General features: G+C 33.4%; 2 protein-coding genes across 2 annotated transcripts; both read left to right on the top strand.

The window, feature by feature from the left end:
- The first annotated feature begins 10,913 nt into the window (after positions 1-10,913).
- Positions 10,914-16,005, top strand: LOC107486297 (wax ester synthase/diacylglycerol acyltransferase 6). Its single transcript, XM_016106845.3, has 4 exons — positions 10,914-11,333; positions 12,225-12,578; positions 14,210-14,347; positions 15,701-16,005. The coding sequence occupies exons 1-4, from the start codon at positions 10,914-10,916 to the stop codon at positions 15,857-15,859; spliced, it is 1,071 nt and encodes a 356-aa protein (XP_015962331.1). The 3' UTR covers positions 15,860-16,005.
- Positions 16,006-17,866: 1,861 nt separating this feature from the next.
- LOC107486298 (uncharacterized) lies at positions 17,867-20,745 on the top strand. The gene is made up of 2 exons (XM_052260715.1): positions 17,867-17,957; positions 18,020-20,745. The coding sequence occupies exons 1-2, from the start codon at positions 17,867-17,869 to the stop codon at positions 20,743-20,745; spliced, it is 2,817 nt and encodes a 938-aa protein (XP_052116675.1).
- Positions 20,746-21,520: the final 775 nt, after the last annotated feature.

The raw sequence follows: 21,520 nt of genomic DNA, 5'->3' as shown, positions 1-21,520 counted from the left end.
ATGATGCTAATGAAATTGATCTATTAATTAAGCAACTCAATACAATTTTTCCTCTTAAAGATTTTGGTAATTCAAATTTTTTCCTTGGCATAGAATTTTCTTATTTGCAGGGAGGACGTGTACACCTATCTCAAAGAAAATATGCAATGAAAATTTTAAAAAAGGCCAACATGGAAACGGCAAATGCCTTGCCTACTCCCATGGTTGGGACTTTGAAACTCTATACAAATGATTCTGAACCTTGCTCTGATCCGAAGCTTTATCGTTCTATAGTAGGGGCTCTTCAATATTTGACTATGTCAAGGCCTGATCTTGCGTTTTCTGTGAATAGAGTTTTACAATTTATGCACAACCCCACTCTTAATCACTGAAAAGCAGTGAAGAGGACCTTGCGGTATTTGAAAGGGATGGTAAGTGATGTAATTATCTTTTCAAAGTGTACTGATTTTAGACTCCTGGGTTTTGCTGATGCAAATTGGGCAAGTGATCTCGATGACCGGCGGTCTGTCACAGACTACTGTGTATATCTAGGAACAAATCTAATTTCCTGAAAGTGCCATAAACAATCTAAAGTCAGCCATAGTAGCACAGAGGCTGAGTATCGTGCGTTGGCTTCCGTACAGTCTGAACTTGTGTCACTACAGCATCTTCTTAGTGAACTGGGTGTGTCTCAAAAAATTGCTCCAACAATTTACTGTGACAACCAGGGTGCGTGTATGCTTGCAACCAATCTAGTTCTCCATAGCCGTTGCAAGCATTTGGAATTAGACTTGCATTCATTAAGAGAAATGGTAAATAAGAAAGAACTGTTTGTAGTTAACATTCTTGCACTTGACCAAATTGCAGATGTGTTAACAAAACCATTATCTTCTAGGTTGTTTGAATTTTTCAAAGGCAAACTTAGGGTTAGTAATTCATTCCTCCAAAGTTTGAGGGGGGGTTGGTTAGTGTTGTAACTGAGAAAGGATAGCTATTAGCTACACTTGATATGATAAGTATGTAGTGTGACTCCTGTTAGTATATATAGCAGAGAAAACTCTTCTTGTAAACATACTTTCTAATACAATTCCAAAAGCATTTTCTCTTCTAATTTCATTTCTCTTACTGATACATGTGTTACAATCAAAACTTGGTATGTAGACACATAGTATCAATGTCACATGTTTATTTTTGGCGTTCTCATCAGAAAAAATTTTTAATTTTTAATTTTTTAATTATTAGTTAAATTTTTTAATTTTAATTTTTTTATCCTAACTTTTAACCTAAACTATCAACTAGGTTTCGATTCGGTTTTTACCAATTCTAAAATGTTTTTTATAGTTTTTTATGCAAATCAAACCGCAATTTTCATTAATTTCTAATTTGATTGATCGGTTTGAATTGATTTTTAGAATCCTTGATTTATTTATAACATACATGTCATACAGTATACAAATATTGTAATTTTTTTAAAATTTTCTATATACATTTTGTTAGAAATATGATCATTTATATTGATTTCTCCTTTTAACTTAAGTTTTTGGAATAATGATTTCACAATATGATATCAAAACTCTATATTTAATTCTTGGTTAATTTCAAAAATAAAAAAATAGTATAAGACAAATAAAAAAAAAGACTTATGTAAAAATAATACAAATACAAAAAAAATTCTTATTTAAAAAATATATTAAAAATATAATTATTTGTGTTATTCTTCTTATCAACTTAAATTTTTGGAATAAATAATTTTATGATACGGTTTAAATAACTTTCAAATCCATTTTTTTTAATAAATAAATCCAAGTCCTTATTATAACTAGTCATAGGATTATTGGCGCTCATGTTAATTTCCAAAAGCTTTCACACAAAAGGAAGCACTTAAACAAACTATTCTAAATAAAAACCATGAGCGGCGCATGCACATATAGCTTCTAACAAAAACATCAATCGTTGTCTACAAAAGATTTTTTCCTATACGTACTATATCTTGGCAATATCTTTTCTCAACCAAAAGGGTTAAAGAATCCTATTGCTTACCTGGCATGTCGACAACACAGAGAGATTCACATCAAGGACGGATAATGTTGTTAATTCACTACTATTATCATATTTTTTGTGTTTTGGTTACAATAAATAATTAAACAGTATACTATATATTCAAGTAATTTTATATTTAATTTCATTTAAATTGGACCAACACAAAAAAAATCCAATACCACTAAATGAAACGTGAAATATACGCACCCAACACATACGAAACCGTTCTTGGCCAACGTTTCTTCTCTTCTTCTTCTCTTTTTTCCTGCACTTCTTCTTATTTTTCTCACGCTCGTTTACGCACGGAGCATCTTCTTCTTCTTCGCCTTCTTCTTCCGTTTCTCCTCCTCCTCATTCTCCTTCCTTTTTTTCGCGTTCCTTCTTTTTCACGTGTTTATTTTCTCTTTATCGTCATTCTTTTGTTGTTGTTACTGTTGTACTTTTTGGTCTTTTCCGCCTTCTCTCTAGTGAAGAACAGAAATGAACGGAACATGTTATTATGGTGAAACAATTGTATAGTACTAAATGAATGGAACATTATCCATTATATAAATTCAAATTCGAACATCTTTCTGCATAATGAACCAAACACGTACTCATGGTGAAACAATCGTATAGTACTGAGTGAACAAAACATAATCCATTATATAAATTCAAATTCAAACAGCTTTCTGCATAATGAACCGAATGGCGAACACGTACTCATGGTGAAACAATTGTATAGTACTGAGTGAACGAAACATAATCCATTATATAAAATCAAATTCAACTGCTTTCTGCATAATGAACCAAACGCGTACTCATGGTGAAACAATTGTATAGTACTGAGTGAACCAAACATAATCCATTAAATAAAATCAAATTCAAACAGCTCTGCCTACAATTTACAGATTATCAATTCAATTCAATTCAATTCAGTAAACATCCGTCCATTCAATTCAAATTCAATTCAATTTAAAATTAGCAGTTGCATTCCATTCAATTCGATTCAAAATTGAATAATCCAAACTTCATCAGTTTGATTCGTTTCAGAATTCAACTGATTTGAAGTTGAGTCATTCATTGTTTCAATTCAGAAGTGCATATCAAAGAAGAAAACGAAAAAAGAACAGGAAGAAGATAAATACAATGTAACCAAATCCAAAGAAGAAAACGAGAAGATGAACGCGACCAGAGGAGAACGAAGAAGGCAATGCAGATCAATAAGAAAAAATGCGAGCGCGAGCAGAGAAGAAGGTTTACGTTACAGCAGAAAGTTTACGTTGAGTAAAGCTTTAGGTTACAGCACGTTATATGTAGTATGTATATGACAAATGAGTGAAGGAGAGAGGAGCGCATGTTACCAATATTGTTTGAATAACTTGGATGCATTTTTTACATAAATATAGAGTATTATTGATAATTAAATAGTACCTAACAGGATATTTTGTCCTCTAGCATTTAATATAATAGGGTATTGCTTTATTTTGGTACTAGAAAAAGTAGTTTATTAAGTAGCACAGCAACCCAACAAAACTTCGGACAAAACAAATTTGGATGATTGTTGAATTTTATTACATGAATTAATTAAGATCATTAAGATTTTAAAAATAGTTATATAATATTTAAACAACTTTTAATCCTAAGTAGTTATACTAAGACAATGGACAAAAAAAGAAACATAAGAAGATGTGAAAATGATTTAATTTAATTAGATTTGATTTTGCTTGAGTTAGGCTAATAAAAATGACCGATCCAACATGTAAAAGTAAAACACTCTAATTGTCACAAAACAAAAAAGGAGGACGAGCACAAGGTACATTGAAGAACTTCAGCAAATTTAGAATCCATAAGAGCTCGCAGGTGGTGCTAGCAAGAGCGCGATATTCGGCCTCAGTAGAAGAACGAGCAATAGTGGTTATTTTTTAGTCTTTCATAATACTAAAAATCCCCAAGAAAAAATAATAGACAGCTAAAAACTTACGTGTATCCGGACAATCGACCCAATCTGAATCACTAAAACCGAAAATTTGGAGATTAGAACTTCGAGAAAAGAAAAGTCTCCTGCCAGGACTACTAGTCTTACGATATCGAAGGACACAGAAAATTACTTTGTAATGAGTTTGAGTTGATGTAGCCGTGCAGCTAAAAATTGACTAAGTTGATGAGTTGCATAAGTAATATCCGAACAGAAATGGATTCTCTCAATTTTTTTTTAATAATTGAGAGAGTAAAGTGTGATTTCTCACCATTAATTTTATAAGTGGGACCAAGAATAAATATGAGAGAGAGAGAGCAACGAAGGGTTAGAGATCACACTTTACACTCTCAATTTTTTTAACAATTGAGGGGACCCATCCCCATATCTGAACGAGTAGAGGTTAAATTAATCAAGTGACCAACTAAGCAACGATAAACAAAAGGATCTAGAAGAAGAGGACTGTCATATTGAAAAAGTTTAATTGTACTATCTATGAGAACATTAATGGGCTTAGCTCCTAAAAGACTAAAATAAGTCAAAAGGTTTAAGTAGTATTTATGGTGTGAAAGTACAATTCTTTTATTAGAGTGAACCACCTCAATACCCAAAAATATTTTAAAATTTTAAGATCTTTAATCCTAAAATAAAAGTTTAAGGTCCGTTTAATGGCTATAATATTAGGAATAGAATTTTCACTAACTACAATATCATCAACATATATTAACAAAATAGTAAATGCATACTTTTCTATCCACAATTTTAATAAATAGACTATAATCGAAAACGATCTGTTGATACTCACAAGAAAAAAGATGAATGAAGAGTTTTTCATATTACATTCAATTAGACTAATGCAACCTATATAAAGATTTATAGAGACGACAACATTGAATTGGAAGACTAGAAGAGAGGTCCAATAGCAGCTCCATGTATACCAATTCAAATAAATCCTCATGAAAAAATGCATTATTGACATCTAGCTACTAAATTGGCCATTGTTTAATAGAAGCTAAAGCCAAGACTATGTGGATAGTGGCTGGTTTGACAATTGGTAAAAATGTCTCCAAAAAATTATCTCATTAGTCTGTGTGAAATCTTTGGCCACCAAACGTACTTTGTATCTTTCAATTGAGCCATCTAGACAACGTTTAATTTTATACACCCATCGACAGCCTATGAATTTCATCTTTGAGAGATACTTTAACACCATTACTATTAGAATGTCATGTTTCTAGTTGCACTATTCTGATAGTGAAAATATTATGACAATTTTTAAATATATTTACATAATAGGAACCTTTAATATAAAATCGCAAAACTACAACTCCTATCCCTCTTTATAAAATTATAATAATAATAGCAAAGACGAAAAAAAATATTTAAGATAATACAATCATAAAACACAACCCAACAAGTACAGAAATCTCTTCATAAATTTTTTCGTCCATTTCTTAAAAAAAAATAAGAATATAAAAGGTGAGAACTTAACCACACTATCTTATTAATAGAGTTTTAAAATTGTTATAAAAGAATATACATATATAATCAAAAACTCGTTTAACAATAATGATCATTGCTCATCTTATAAATTTTTTTCTTTAATTAAATTTATTTCATTCTTAAATTCGTCTATTCCTTTACTCATTAATTCTTTAACCTCAATCTTTATTTTAAAGTTATGTGATTATCCATTCAAAATCAAAATCATCAATCACGCCACTACAAGCTAATGTACATATCAAATTTTTATCAACTTACCAAAATATATAACTTATCGAATTAAGACCTCCATCCCAAATAGTTATGACATCTGCCCCAAACTACGCCTCGATCTAAAATATAATCAAATCACGGCCTAATCCCAACTAGTTTTTCATCTTTTGGATTCATCATATCACTGACTTCAGCACTTTTTCAACGTTTCGTATATCCAAACTAGTTTTTCATCTTTTTTTTTTTATTTAAAGCGAATTTATCATGTAGCAAAATTATTGAACCAACAACACATACGGATACTATCTTAATAATTTTCTTATATCCCTAATTGCCACCCTTCCCAAACTCTATTATCAAATAATTACTACTTTTTAGTTAATTAAGGTGTCATTATTTATTTATCTATTGAAATTCTTGTATTTTGTTTGGGTTATTGTAATTCTTGACTATCATGAAAAGCTAAGGTCAAAATCATAAAATTCATGAATATGTTATCTCGTTTCTTAATTGGGATGGATTTATTTTTACATAATGTTAATTATTTAGTTTGTTGTATGCACGCTTTGAAAATTAATAATAATTAAACTAGGCCTGCTACTTATTTCTTTCTCTTAGATTTGTATGTAGTTATATTATATAATTTGTAATTATGTTGTTAGGGATATAATAATTATTTATATTTTTTTTATTAATTTAAATTTTTTAGATGAATGATTTTTTGATATGGTATTAAAATTCTATGTTTAAAAAAAAATAGTATACAAAAAAAACTTATACTTGAGAAAAAATATTAGAGATATCATTATTTATATTATCTTTTTTCTATTAACTTAAATTGAGATAAATAATTTTATGATATATGTTAAATATAATTTCATAATATTTTTTAATCCGATAAGTCAATAATTAATCCATCATAAATTTAAAATCTATTTAAGAATTTATTCTTGAGTCTTGACACAATAAATTATTAGAGAAGGCAAAATTCAAACTTAAATATAGTTATATAATTTGTAACCATGCCACTAACATGCTTGTGGCTCATAACTCGGTGCATTACGTTGGAGTCTTAAATTTGGGTGTAGCATATTAAAAATTTAAAAGAATAAAGTTTTATATTCATGTAATTTTTTTATCTAAATTATTCAAGTAACTTTGATCAGACGCGTCTTCTCAATTCCCTTACGCGTTTGTAACACACGCGTCTCATATAACGTATATAATGTAAATCTTCTGCTGCGTGATAAACCTTTCTCAACATAAATCTTTCTCAACGTAAACCTTGTTCTTTTCTCGTGTTTTTGTTCTTCTTCGTCTTCTTCTTCAACCTAATAAAATTCGTCGTTCTCCTCTGTTCGCGTTTTTCTTCTCTGCTCGCATTCTTCATTATTGATCTGCATTGAATTCAACGTAATAAGCTCCATCGTTCTTCTTCTTCTTCTTCGTTTTTTTCTTTGATCTACACTTCTGAATGGAAATAATGAATAATTCAACTTTAAATCAGTTGAATGAGGTTATTACGTTGAGACAGCTAGGAAATGATTGCTGCATGCTATCACAATAATCTTAAACACTGAACAAAGTAAAAGGAGGCCACCAAATCGAACAACATTCATCTGATGAATCAAAATCACAAAGGCCACCGAACCGAACAATGTTCATGTGTTGAATAAATGGTGATTAACTTTCAATCAACAAGAATAATATTTCTTCTCATCTTCCTCCTCCTCCTTCTTCTTTCAAATTAGCGCACGTAGGTTCTTCTTTTGCTTCTTCTTCTTCGCGCACGCAGATTCTTCTTCTCACGTTTTATTCAACACATGATTGGTGTTCGGTTCAGTGGTGTTGACCATTTCGGTGCACCTGATTGTGATGTATTCACTTAACTTCTTTTGCATGGAAAAATGCTATTCTTGATGATTGAATGTTTATGATGTTTTATTCAGCAAATGAATGTTGTTCGGTTCAGAGGAGTTGCTCATTTGATTTACTTGATTGTTAGTGTGTTCAATTGAGTCCTTGTGCATGTACAAATATTTTTCTTGATGATTAAATGTTTATGACGTTTTATTCAGCACATGAATGATGTTCGGTTCAATGGAGTTGGGCATTTCGGTTCATTTTTGTTCTGCACAATTCAAAACTTTTCCTCCCCACCTTCTACTGCTTCTTCACCAGGGAGAGAAAGAGGAAAAGAAAAAAAAATACAACAGCAATAACAACTAAAGAATGAAGATAAGGAGAAAACTCGTGAAGAAGAAGGAATGCGAAAAAGAATGAGGAGGAGGAGGAAGGCGAATCTCTGTTGCTGTTTTCGTTCGTTTTTGGTTGTTCCTTGCCAAATTTTCTCGTGATTGTTCTCCAATAGTGGTTTTCGCAGAGAACGTGACTGAAGTTTGAGTGATTTTGAGAGAGATTCAAAGAAAATGAGCAGTTTCGTGTAGCGATTTTGTGTTGAAGAAGAAATAATGTTTTTTTCATAATGAGCGCGAAGTAACGAAGGGTTTTCGAGCGCGTACTTTCACTCGTTATTAATGAGGTTGACTCTATTTAGATTTGGGCCAACTTAGTTACATATAGTTACATGGATGTGTAGTACGTCCCAATTTAAAATGCATCATGATCTTTTATTTCAACTAAGGGCTCAGCTGCAATTAGGATTAACTTTTTTTTTTGGGTACATACACTGGAACTTTTTTCTGTCCGCAACTAGGATTAATTAATTATTAGAACTAAATATCCCGTTTTTTGGACAGGTGAATATTTTTATTAGAACTACGTTTATGTAACAAGTATGTTAGTGGGCTGGACATGGGCTTGAAAAGAAATTAATCTAAGTTTGTAATACTAATAATCATTATATTCATAAAGTAATTAATCAGCATTAATCATATATATAAAAAAAAAGGTGATGTATGAAACGAATAAACGATTGAATTTATTATTATTTAGCAATATACATGTCGTTCAAGCATTTTGTGGTTGTATATATGGTCACTGGTCAGGTTTTGTTATTTAATTTTGGTGGTTAATAGTTGCTAACAATTAATAGTGTGACTGCCATGGATGTGGCTGTAGTGATTGTTGAACCTAATACCATCCAGGTGTATATTATTGTTAATTCCCAATTGTCAATTGTATGTATGTCATCCTTTCAGCCATGAATTGAAAGGAAAAAATAAAGCATCCACAAAATAATTATTTTATTTTATTATTTAACTATTTATATCAGTTCAACCCGAATTAAGTTTTAAAGTGGTCTCTAAAGTTGCATTCAAGTCTCATAATAGTCCATGAACTTAAAAATTACTCATATTCATTCTTAAAGTTGCACTCCGAAACTCAGACTCGTCCTTCTGGCACATTCCATCCATCTAGCGCTACTGGAAAGCTGAGTTGGCCTCCTTGGTAACACGTTGGCAAAGAAACGGCTAGTTGATGTGGCAAAAAAAAACTTTTCTGATTCAATTTAGTCCCTCAATTCAAGTTAAAAATCCTAATTTCCAATTTTAAAGAATCATCTCCACAGTGTTCACACTCTTCTTTTTTCTTCGATTTTCTTCTCTTTGTCTTCTCCAACTTCAAAACCAGACGATTATGGCAGCGCGAACAATCCACAATATATCGATAAATCTTTTATAATTTATAGATTTTTGTAAATATTATATTTTATTAATTTAAATAAAAAAATCTATATAAAAAGATTCTAGTATATAAAATTCTATTCTTGCTTCATTAACCATTAACAAGAGACAAACTTACAAGTTGTTGGATGAAACTAATTCATGATTTAGATTAATATTTTTTATTAGGAATTTCACATCTCTAAAAAACAAGATAAAAAGTTTATAAATATACAATATTTTTTTCAAATGATCTTTTTATTTATTAAGTAGAAAAAAAAGTCAAAACTCATAAGAGAGAAAATCATAAAAATGCACAGATCGATGCTGAAATTCGCCGACAGTTTAATTGCGTACTATTTGCGGTTTGAAAAATGCACGTAACCCGAATTGCATTAAAGGCTTTTTCCACACAACTTGATAACGTCTGAACTACTTTTTAAAATTTATAAATATAAAAACAGGTTCAAACCATATCACATTAACCTCAATATCAAAATGCAATAAATAATAAAAGTCTAAAAATTTAGACTTTTATTAAAATTTAATTAATATTTAATTAGCAAAGATAAAAATCCCTATGGTTTATAGTTTTTTTTGCATCGGCTTGAGTGTGTTGAACAGTAAAACCTTTCTTGTAACTAAATTGACACCTAAATTTCTGGTGACTTTAGTTGATCCGTCACGCTTAGAAAAAGGACCAGCAATTCAATTTTTAATACTTAAATAATAACCGCCTTGCTGTCACAAAGTAATTGAGCCACGTGTCTTTCTTGTTTGACTTATCCTCACGTTACCTTAATTGTTTCCTCATATACATCCCATAATGCACTATATACTATATATAGTAGTTGCATTTCCTCTCAAACTCATGTCCCAATTAGCACTTTATCAGCATATAATAAAGTGGTCTTAATTTGGAAAAGTAAGTATTATTATTGTTATGGAATATCATGAAATAATAGAGGAGGGAGTAGAACCAGTTAGTCCTGTGGGACAATATTTCAACAGCTCTGCACTATGCATATACATTATTGGAGTTATAGAATTTGAAGTTCCAATTCATGGTTTGCTAATGCAGGCTATGTCTCTTCTCAAACATGTTTTTCTTCCCATCAATCCACGCTTCTCCTCCATCATGGTAAGAAATAAAGAAACACATTGGTAGCACTTTAGTTTTTGTTTAAATTTTTAATTTTAAAAAATATTATTCATATCATAATATCTAATCTTTTTCACTAGTTCGATTTCTATTGGGCTTTTTTTTTCTAATAAAAATAAATTTATGAAAAAGGTTGACCAAAATATTGTTATTTTATTTTATTTCCAAAATGTTGATAATTTTTTGTTGACTCTCTGTATAGTAGTGTGTATATATTAGGAAAATTTTCAAAATATTTATAAAACATTAGTATTTCAGTAATTTTAACCGTGAATGCGTTTTAATTAATATTATATATATTTTATAATTGAGACTAACAATTTAGCTATTGTTATTTTAGAAATATTTAAAATTCTTCTTAATTAATTTGTTTGTTTATATTGTTATCACTAAAAAAACTTGCTAATTTGCGACGATTTTTTACCTTCATTAAATGTATGTATGTGTGTCATGTTATTTAATTGCGGCGGTTTTTAAGAAATATATTGTGGGGAGTGTGATATTCAAGCTTCACCATGCACTTGGAGATGGCTACTCTCTAATGGGTGCACTTCTCTCATGTCTTCAAAGAGCTGATGACCCTTCTCTTCCTTTGACTTTTCCAACTCTCAAGCCTTCAAAGCAAGAATCCAAGTCCACCAAGGGAATTTGTTCAAGCTTTTCTTGGTTGGTGTCTTCGGCATTTTACACCGTGGCAGATTTTGGATGGAGCATGTTGAAGAGTAGCATCATTAATGATGAAAAGACACCAATTAGATCTGGGAATGTTGGTGTTGAGTTTCAACCGATTTCTATATCAACCATGGCTTTCTCTATCAATCAAGTCTCGGATATCAAGTCTAGGCTTGGAGTGGTAAGACCATTATTACAATTGTTTATTAACTAGATTAATTTAATTAATTTAATTACTTTAAGAATCACACCTTCAATTAATTAATGATAAAAAAAATAATGATCAATACATTGGCACTATATATAACACAAGATAAGAACGAATAACATTTTTTGGATCAGACTTGTTAACATGTACCTTAAAATTCCCAATGAATTATAGTTCGAATAGCATAATCTCTTCATATTTATCTAAAAAATCGTGAATTCAAATCTTCTTATCTTTAGTTAAAAAAAAACATATACCTTAACATCATATTTTAAAAGCATTATAAAAAAATAAATATTTTATTAAAAATTATTAAAAGATGAGTGTTAAGAAATCAGTAGATTTTGTAATTTATAGTCATCAATTAGTCATCATTAATATTTTTAATTGTGAGAAATTACATTTAATGGTGTGGGATTACTCATTTTTCTTTTGTTAGTTATGTATTGGCCAAATTTTAATAAAAATGCTAACCTCCTAAACTTTCACTTATCAAAAATATAAACACCTCTTTACTTTGAGATTGAGTAAGTTTAATTCAATTTTTAAAAGTTAATTTATGAAATAAGAAATATCTCACTCTTATAAACTATCTAAAAATAAAAGTACAAAATTTATATTACATATCTTTTATGTCTAAAAATGATCATCTGAAATATAAACGTGTAACTTAATAATATTTGTTTTATTCTGATTTTGTCATAATAATACAATTTTTTTAAAATATTTGACTGACAAAAGAAAGTACATTAATAGTTATATTTTTAATAAAATATATAAAAAAATTAAAAATTTATTATTATATTATTATATCATTAGTGATCCTTTTTGGTTGTTTAATATATGTTTGTATACAAAGTGCAGACAATAAACGACGTAGTAACTGGAATAGTGTTCTATGGGACAAGATTGTATATGGAACAAATGAACTCCAAATCAAAGACAGCAGAATCCACTGCATTGGTGTTACTGAATACAAGAAACATTGAAGGATACCAATCAATCAATGATATGCTCAACACCAAAGCCAAGGGTCCTTGGGGCAACAAAATTTCCTTCCTGCATGTTCCTATTCCCAAATTAAAACAAAGTAGAAGCTCAAATCCTTTAGAGTTTATTTGGGAAGCACATAACATAATCAAGAGAAAGAAACAATCTTTAGCTGTTCCTCTTACCGGCACACTATTGGAAATGGAGGGTAAATTCAGAGGCCAAGAGGTAATTTGCAACATTATTATATATTTGGCTAATTAAACTAATTAATTTTGATCATGATGATAAGTTTTTGTACATAAAATTCTGATATCATGTTATAAAATCACTCATCCCAAAAACTTAAGCTGATGGGAGAAATTAACATTAATGGTTATATCTCTAACAATAACAATATTTAAAAGTTTTTATTCTTCTAATATATTTAATGCATAGATATTTATAAACTTATTACTAAACTTTTTATGATAATATTGTTAAAAGAACATTTTTATTAGTAAGACCCTGAAATTTTTTAAATAAAAAGTAACCTAGCTGTAAAAATGGAGATATAGATTATCTCATCACAATATCTAATGTGCTTGTCTAATATACCAAATACGGATTCATGGGACAATATCAAATTTAAAGTATAAACCTTAATATTAATAAAGTATTCTCTAATATAATATGGTTTATTGGTTGGTCAAAGCTGTTGTATGGAGTAGAGTAATAACTAATTAAAAACGTTCAAGGAATCATGGGACATACGTACACAATAAAAGTATAAACCTTATTAATAATAGGAAAAACAACCATTTGTACCTATAAACTTTATGAACGCTGACAAAAATACTCATTAAAGAAAAAAATTAATGTCGTATCTATCAAAGATGGATTCCGTATGACAAAAGTACCCAAATCCAAAATTTATGTTAACTTTTTAATAAAATACCAGAATTACCCCAACCATTATCTTCAACCCCTCTTCTCTTCTTTTCCAAATCTCAAACACCTCCATTGTCTAAAAATCCTAATCTCAATACCTAAAAATCCCAAATTATCATTTTTTCAACTCTAATCTCAATATCCCTTTTAACAAATTTCGACCCTCTCTTTATTCTTTTCATCAATTTTACCACTTGTTTGGAATAAGAAGAGACAAAGAACAACAACACAAACAAGAAAATTCAAACTATGGAGACCCTAGAAGCATGAAATTCTCTTCATCTTCTTCTACTACTTCTGTTGTTCAGAGAAATTCAAGTAATTCTAGAGTTCTGTGTCACAATCCAGCTACCATTCCACTAAACATTTTTCCAGCTGAAGCAGCTTGGTTGCAATCTTTCTCCAATGAGACAGAGAAGGAGCAGAACAAGCATGCCATAGCTGTGGCAGCAACACAAGCTGCAGTTGCAGTGGTTAGGCTCACCAACCATGGAAAAGGTACCATGCTTGGTACTGGACATGAGATTTATGGTAAAATTGATGAAAAGAATAAATAGAGGGTTGAAATTTGCTGAAAGGGATATTGAGATTAGAGTTGAAAAAATGATAATTTGGGATTTTTAGGTATTGAATTAGGGTTTTTAGGAAATGGAGGTGTTTGAGATTTGAGAAAGAAGATAGGAGGGGTTGAAGATAATGATGGAGTAATTCTAGAATTTTATTAAAAAGTCAACATAAATTTTGGATTTGGGTACTTTTGTCGTACGAAATCCATCTTTGATGGATATAACGTTAATTTTCTTCTTTAATGAATACTTTTGTCAGCGTTCATAAAATTCATGGGTACAAATGGTTATTTTTCCTTAATAATATTATTAATCTTTTATGGATGTTTTAATGGTTTTGGTTGACCAATAATGTTGTTGTAGGCAGTAGCTAAACACATTTATGGGACATTATCAAATTCAAGTGCGGTTATTTCAAACTTAGTTGGACCACTACAACAAATGGCTTTAGCTAATCATCCTGTCAAAGGCTTGTATTTTACTCTTGCTGGTGGACCTGAGGTATACTGTTTATTAATTAATTAATTAATTAATTAAAGCCCATTCTTATTATTACCTATCTATAAGGTACAGACGCTTTATTGAGTTGTATGTCTGTGTATCAGACACATTTTAAATAACATGATCTACTGTATCTAACTGTATCTTAATAAAAAAAAATTTGGTTACATTTAAACACACTTAAATATCATCACATGTCAATGTGTTCACAGGGACAGACATAAGGGGAGCGAGTGGTGGCCTCGGCCCCCAACTTTTTTTAAGAGTAATAAATTATTATGTATAATTTAATTTTTTTAAAAAAAATATTTAGTATTTAGTCTAGTATAAATAAAAATTCAGTCTAATTTAAATATTTCAAATATCATAAAGTGAATTCTTTTTCTTTTTGTAGTCGTCTTTTTTTATTCATTTGATATTAATTCTCTCTGTTTCAACTACTACAATTAAGAGATCTTTTTCAACTATGAATATTGTGAAAAATAACTTAGAAACAAAATAAAAGATGAATTTCTTGATAATTTTCTTTTAATTATATTGAAAAGAAAATTACTGAAAAATTTTACACAAATTCCATTATCGGTAAATTTTATGATATGAAGAATCGACCATTTCGTTAGTAAAAAGTATACATATATTTCTTTTTACTTTAAAATATATTCTCTGTCAATATATTTTTGTAACACATCTTATATTATATAATTTTTTTTACATAATTTTTAATATTATATGTGTTATTGGCCTCCCCCATAATATCATTTCTGGATCTGTCCCTGTGTGTCCAGCCTTATTCTTATCATGTATTCTTAAAATAAATTTAAAAATAACTTAGTATATATTATTATTTATTAAAACAAAAAATATTTTAAATATTTTATATAATTAAAATAAAATGTTAAAAATAATTAAAAAATTAATTTATATTTTAATATTAATAAAATGTCACAATATCATTACGATTTATTTGAAAAATACTTTATCTTTATATATATGCGTATCCCTGTATTTTATAAAATTTTAAAATTCGTGTGTTGACGTATCTCGTGTTATATCGTGTTCCGTATCTGTGTTATATCAGTATCCGTGTACCATAGTTACCTATTGATCCTATGAGAAATTTAAAGCTGTGTATTAGAATAAATAAATTTAATTAATTTTGTTGAATGTAATAGAATTGGAAGACATGTTAAGAAGGCATTTTCACTTATATTCTTACCTTTTTTATTATCTTATTTAAACATTCTTTTTTTGGACATCAACGTAAGACACAATTTAGGACTTATATATATGTTAATAAAAAATAGATACACTTTTTTGTTTTTAATTTTTTATTTTTAAATTTGTGGTGTTCAGAGTCTTGTCATTTCAATTATGAGTTATATGGGAGTGCTAAGAGTTACCTTCAAGACCGAAAAAGATTTTATAGATGAACAAAAATTGAAGTCATGCATGCAAAGTGCATTTCAGAAGATACTCAAAGCAGCAAAGGAAATTTCCGACAAAACCAGATAGTTCCTCAGAATGAAGGTTATTAAAATTTATTGTATTTAGTTAGAATTATTGGAATTATTTGTTATGTCGCCTTAATTATTTTATTATTCCGTAAATGAGTTGAAAGTTAGTAAAAAAACAAGCCCACTCTTAATATAATGTTTATCCTAATTTGTTTGAGATTTAATTAAATGTATATCATTTGTTTGTTTTTTTAATCTTACTAAATTCTTTATATTTTGGGTCAGAATATTTTTGGGGGTTAACCCGTTTGATATGATCTGTTTATTTTCTTGGGTTGAAGTTTGATATGATCTTGACTTCTTTAGAGATTATAAACCCAGATTCCGAAGCCCAAATTAATTGATGAGCATTGCTCTCTTTTACTTTACATACACGTTCTCTCAAACCATATTATAATGGACTCAGCGTTACGGAGTTGGGCCTTTTCCGGTTTGACTTTTTTTTTGATAAAGATATTAACAAAATTAAATAAAAAAATTATAGAAACTAATTTGGGTTAGTCGAGTAGTCAGCTCACTCATCATCTTAAGCAAGTGTCGAAAATTTGAATTCCACCTTATGCATGCAACAACCTATTGGTCAGCGATAGACTCTTGAATTGAGCTCAAATCCGTCATAAATTAGTCCTTCTCAGGCCGAGGGATACTATGGGTAAACAAAAAATAAAAAATTATAGAAAACTAGTTGCCAAAAAAATAATATGAAAAACATGTATGTGTCATCTGTTATGCATTTTGGATAATAGGGCCAAGTTGTAATGTTGAGAAGTTGCCAATGATGAATATTGCTTTTAACACTTCAATAATATTATAGTTTGAATCAGTCTCAATTCATACTTATTATTTTCCTTTTAATAAATAATAGAATGATCAATTCTACTACTCACATAAGCAAAAGATGAGTAGAACAACAATAACAAATCAAAATCATCATAATTATAACAAATAACAGAGTTAAAAGAAAATTAACCTTGTTCAGAGTGTGCTCTAGAAGCTTCTCTGCTGCAAGTAATTTTGAAACTCTTATCAACAGTGGAGAGTGAAACACACTTTGAAAATTACTTTGTGCAGTAGTTAGCAACCGACACCAAACGACGTCGCTTCCTGCACCAGAACCTTCTTCATTGAAGAGCCTCTAAACACTTTAGGTTTCAAATAAATCTGCATAAAAACAGTGCGATTTCAGTTCCAAAAACTCTCTCTATAGTGTAATTGTATAGTGGCTTCAAATTTCCAATTTTAGAAGCAGAACATAGATGCTAGTAGCATGCAAAGAGCATAGTGGAGATCATTATGAACACTTTAGTGTTTGTTTGTTTTAATCTATACATGCGCCTAAGTCCCTCTTGTTTCATGATTCCAATTCCAAGAATAGAAAGCAGGATCCATGACCAATTCATTCCCTTAATAATGATAATGACCCTTTTTTCATTTATATACCTTAACCATCAAATTCCTAGAGAATTATGGTATTGTTAGGGGCATCCGGGAATGTTTAAGGCTTGTTTAAAGTTCATGAGTTATCTGAAAAGGAAAATTAATTTAAAGTGTTAACTGGTAAACTTAAAAGTGGAGATCACGTGTAGAACAGACCAAAAAAGAGAAAATGATGACAACCGCTTGGCATCTATTTATTAGGATTCTGATAGAGAGGCGCCTACTACTAACAGGTTTGGATTGTGTTACAAAAGGAGAGGTAAGTAGAGGTCAAGTAGAAGTGTTTTAGGAGTTGTTAGGATATCCAGCTGGCTGATAGGTTATTATAAATAGCTAGCTTATAGTGAAATTAGGGAGGATAGCTTTTCTGTTATGAATTCTGTTAGAAGTGGGAGAGAATCCCTCTCTCTGAGCTGGTAGTTCCAACTGTGTAGAACCTTCTAGGGAGAGCTAATTGGCCATCCCAGTATATCAATAAAGCTGATCATTCTGCTATTACTGATCCTATCAACTGGTATCAAGAGTTTGAGGATCCCCACGCTGAATGGTGCAATCGAGATCGAGGAAAATGGAGTCACGATTTGACACAATTGAATCGCGCATGGAGGAGATGTTCCGATCGAGGAGACGCTACAGCGCTTCGATTCCCGAATTGATGCGTTTGAAAATCGCGCACCTAATCGGAATGAGCGTGGTTCACCGGGATCGCACCTGGCCGCAGGCTCATCGGCCGGAAGCCGCGGCGCGCCGGAGCAATGGCGAAAGCTGGAACTTCCGATCTTCCGCGGAGACGATGCGGTGGTTTGGGTTGAACGCATGGAGCAATTCTTCTTGCTGCGCACAGTGCCAGAGGAGGAATGGCTTACGGTCGCCACCTTTGCAATGGAAGGAAGGGCATTCACGTGGTTCAGGTGGTGGGAGGCGACGGCGCCGGTGCTGCAGTGGCGGTTTTTCAGTGCGGCGCTGCTACGACATTTTCAACCAGAACGGCTAAAGAGCCCTTATCAAGCGCTGCTGAAGCTGAAACAGACAAACTCAGTGCGGGACTACGTTGACCAGTTCGTGCTTCACGCATGGCCCCTCCATGGAATTGCGCCAGAATTGCTGATGGATCTCTTCTTGAATGGGCTGAAACCAGAAGTAGGGGAAGAATGTAAACTGTTCCCATACCAGTCAGTAGACGAGTTAATGGAACTGGCACAGAAAGTCGAAAACCGCAACGCTGCCTTGCGAGGGGCATCGGGACGCGGTAAATCACTGGCCCCCAACTTCGCCGTTGCCAATTCAACCGCCACAAAAGCAGTGCACCACGCTACAACGTCCAACTCTGCAGCAAGCAACAGCGTGGAGTCTACGACGGATCCCTTGCAACAACGCGGATTGAGACATCTCAGCAACGAGGAATATAGAGCTAAGCGGGCCAAGGGGGAATGCTTCCTCTATGACGAACCATACACTGCAGATCACAATTGCAAGAATAGAGAGTTCAAGCTTTTAATCATGGAGCCAGACGTTGAAACGGATTGGTTACAGCATGAGGCAGTTCCGGAAACAGGGGAACAGGAACAATTGGAGCTCAAATTCATGAGCTTTAGTGGACATCACAAGTCAATCAAAGCCTGGGCAGAGGTAAATGGCCGCCGTGTACGCGTTCTCATAGATTGTGGAGCTTCGGACAACTTCGCGACACCAGAGATTATCACCGAGTTGGGCCTGAGAATTGACAACACCCCTAAGTTCCAGGTCAGGGTAGCGGACAGTACCAATGCAGGGGGACAGGGAAGGTGTTTGGGTGTCACGCTCCAATTCAAGGAAGTGGCAATTAAGGAAGATTTCTTCATCTTCCCAACTGACGAAGCGGAATTTGTCCTGGGACTGGCGTGGCTAGATAAGTTGGGAGACGTTCTCGCAAACTTCAAAAAATCTCGCCTTCGATTTCGGAATGGGGACAGCATGGTTACATTGCAGGGGGACCCAGAGCTGTGCTATGGAGGTATGCACCTTCAATCTGCAGTTTTGTCCATTCAAAAAGGGGGAGAAGGATTTATGGTCCAGCTATGGCCCATGACTTTGCAAGCGGCTACGGTATCGCAGGTGCCGCAGGTAATCGAATCAGTGTTAGCTTCTCATGCTAAGGTGTTTCAGACATTACCGGGGCTGCCACCACATCGCTGCCATGATCATGCCATTCCACTGATAGAAGGAGCTTCAGTTCCGAATATAAGACCTTATCGTTACCCGCACCATCAGAAAGCAGTAATTGAACTAATGGTACGAGAAATGCTGGCCTCGGGGATAATTCAACCAAGCTCCAGCCCCTACGCGAGTCTGATATTATTGGTGAAGAAAAAGGACGGCAGCTGGAGATTTTGTGTCGATTATAGGGCGTTAAATGGTATTACGGTGCCGGATAAATTTCCTATTCCCGTCATTGATGAGCTACTCGATGAATTGGCGGGAGCTACAGTTTTCTCTAAGCTGGATTTAAAATCGGGGTACCACCAAATTTGGATGAGGGATCAAGACATCCACAAGACCGCCTTCCGCACTCATGAGGGCCATTATGAGTTTCTAGTCATGCCCTTCGGCTTGACCAACGCCCCTAGCTCCTTCCAAGCCTTGATGAATGACATTCTTAAGCCTCTATTGCGAAAATTTGTCTTAGTCTTTTTCGATGATATCCTCATCTACAGTCAGGATATGGCTAGCCATGCCCTTCATCTCCAACAAGTTTTCCAGATTTTAGTGGAGAACCAGCTGGTGTTGAATGAGAAGAAATGCACATTCGCAGTGAGCTTGGTGGAGTACTTGGGCCACATTATCTCAGTACAAGGCGTCTCGGCGGATCCTAACAAAACCACAGCGATGCTAGGGTGGCCGGTGCCTACGGACCAGCGAGCTTTACGGGGATTCTTGGGCCTTACCGGCTATTATAGGCGATTTGTGCAAGGATATGGAGTAATTGCTAAGCCGTTAACGGAGTTGACAAAGCGAAATGCGTTTGAATGGAATGACAAGGCACAGGAGGCTTTCGAGAGATTGAAGAGGCTGATGGCAGACCTACCAACTCTAGCAGTTTCGGATTTCAATCAAGACTTTGTTTTGGAAACGGATGCATCGAGTGAGGGGTTGGGTGCGGTGCTGTCCCAGCAAGGCAGACCAATAGCATTCCTAAGCCAAGCACTATCTCCAAGGGCCCGACAAAAATCTGCATATGAGAGGGAGTTGATGGCCATTGTCTTCGCTGTCCAAAAGTGGCGGCATTACTTGTTGCGTCGCCATTTTATTGTTCTCACAGATCAGCGAAGTCTGAAGTTCCTCACGGACCAGCGACTCATGGACCCAACTTACTTGAAGTGGACCATTAAATTGTTAGGCATGGATTTTGAGATCCGATACCGGCCAGGCCTTGAGAATAGGCAGCAGATGCGTTGTCACGGTAAATGATGGCAAGGGCGATTTCAGTAGTACATATGAACCTCTGGAAAACGGTGGAAGAGGAGGTGGCTCACGACCAAGAGCTACAAAAGATTGTGGTCGCCTTGCAGCAGGGGCTGGATGACTATCGTATTCTCTACACAAGGGTCGGCTGTTTTATCAAGGGAGAGCAGTGTTGCCTGCAAATTCTTCTCAGATCCCACTTTTGCTGGCTGAGTCTCATGACAGCGGGGCGGGTGGACATTCAGGCTTCTTTCGAACCTATAAGCGGCTGGCAGCGGCGGTTCATTGGCACGGCATGAGGCAACGGGTCAGGGATTATGTTGCGGGCTGCCACACTTGCTAGCAAAACAAGCATGCAGCAATGAAACCAGCGGGGCTGTTGCAGCCACTACCAATTCCGGAGCGAGTTTGGGAGCACATTACGATGGATTTTGTGGCGGCATTGCCAAAATCCAAAGGTATGGACACCACCCTAGTAGTGGTCGATCGGTTGACTAAATATGCTCACTTCATCCCCTTAGCTCATCCATTTTCAGCCAAGGTGGTGGCACTAGCCTTTATTAAAGAGGTCGTTAAACTGCACGGGTTCCCCAAGTCAATCACATCGGATAGGGATAGGGTGTTCATGAGTAAGTTTTAGTCCGAATTGTTCCAAGCAGCAGGGACAAAATTGAAGTACAGCATGGCATTTCATCCGCAAACCGATGGCCAAACCGAGGTGGTGAATCGCTGTTTGGAGACTTATTTGCGGTGCTTTGTGGGGGGCTACCCAAAGAAATGG

Source organism: Arachis duranensis, chromosome 4, assembly GCF_000817695.3.
Source record: "Arachis duranensis cultivar V14167 chromosome 4, aradu.V14167.gnm2.J7QH, whole genome shotgun sequence".
Classification (NCBI taxonomy): Eukaryota; Viridiplantae; Streptophyta; class Magnoliopsida; order Fabales; family Fabaceae; genus Arachis; species Arachis duranensis.
Note: the sequence above shows the minus strand (reverse complement) of the source record. Positions and strands in the feature narration are given on the sequence as shown.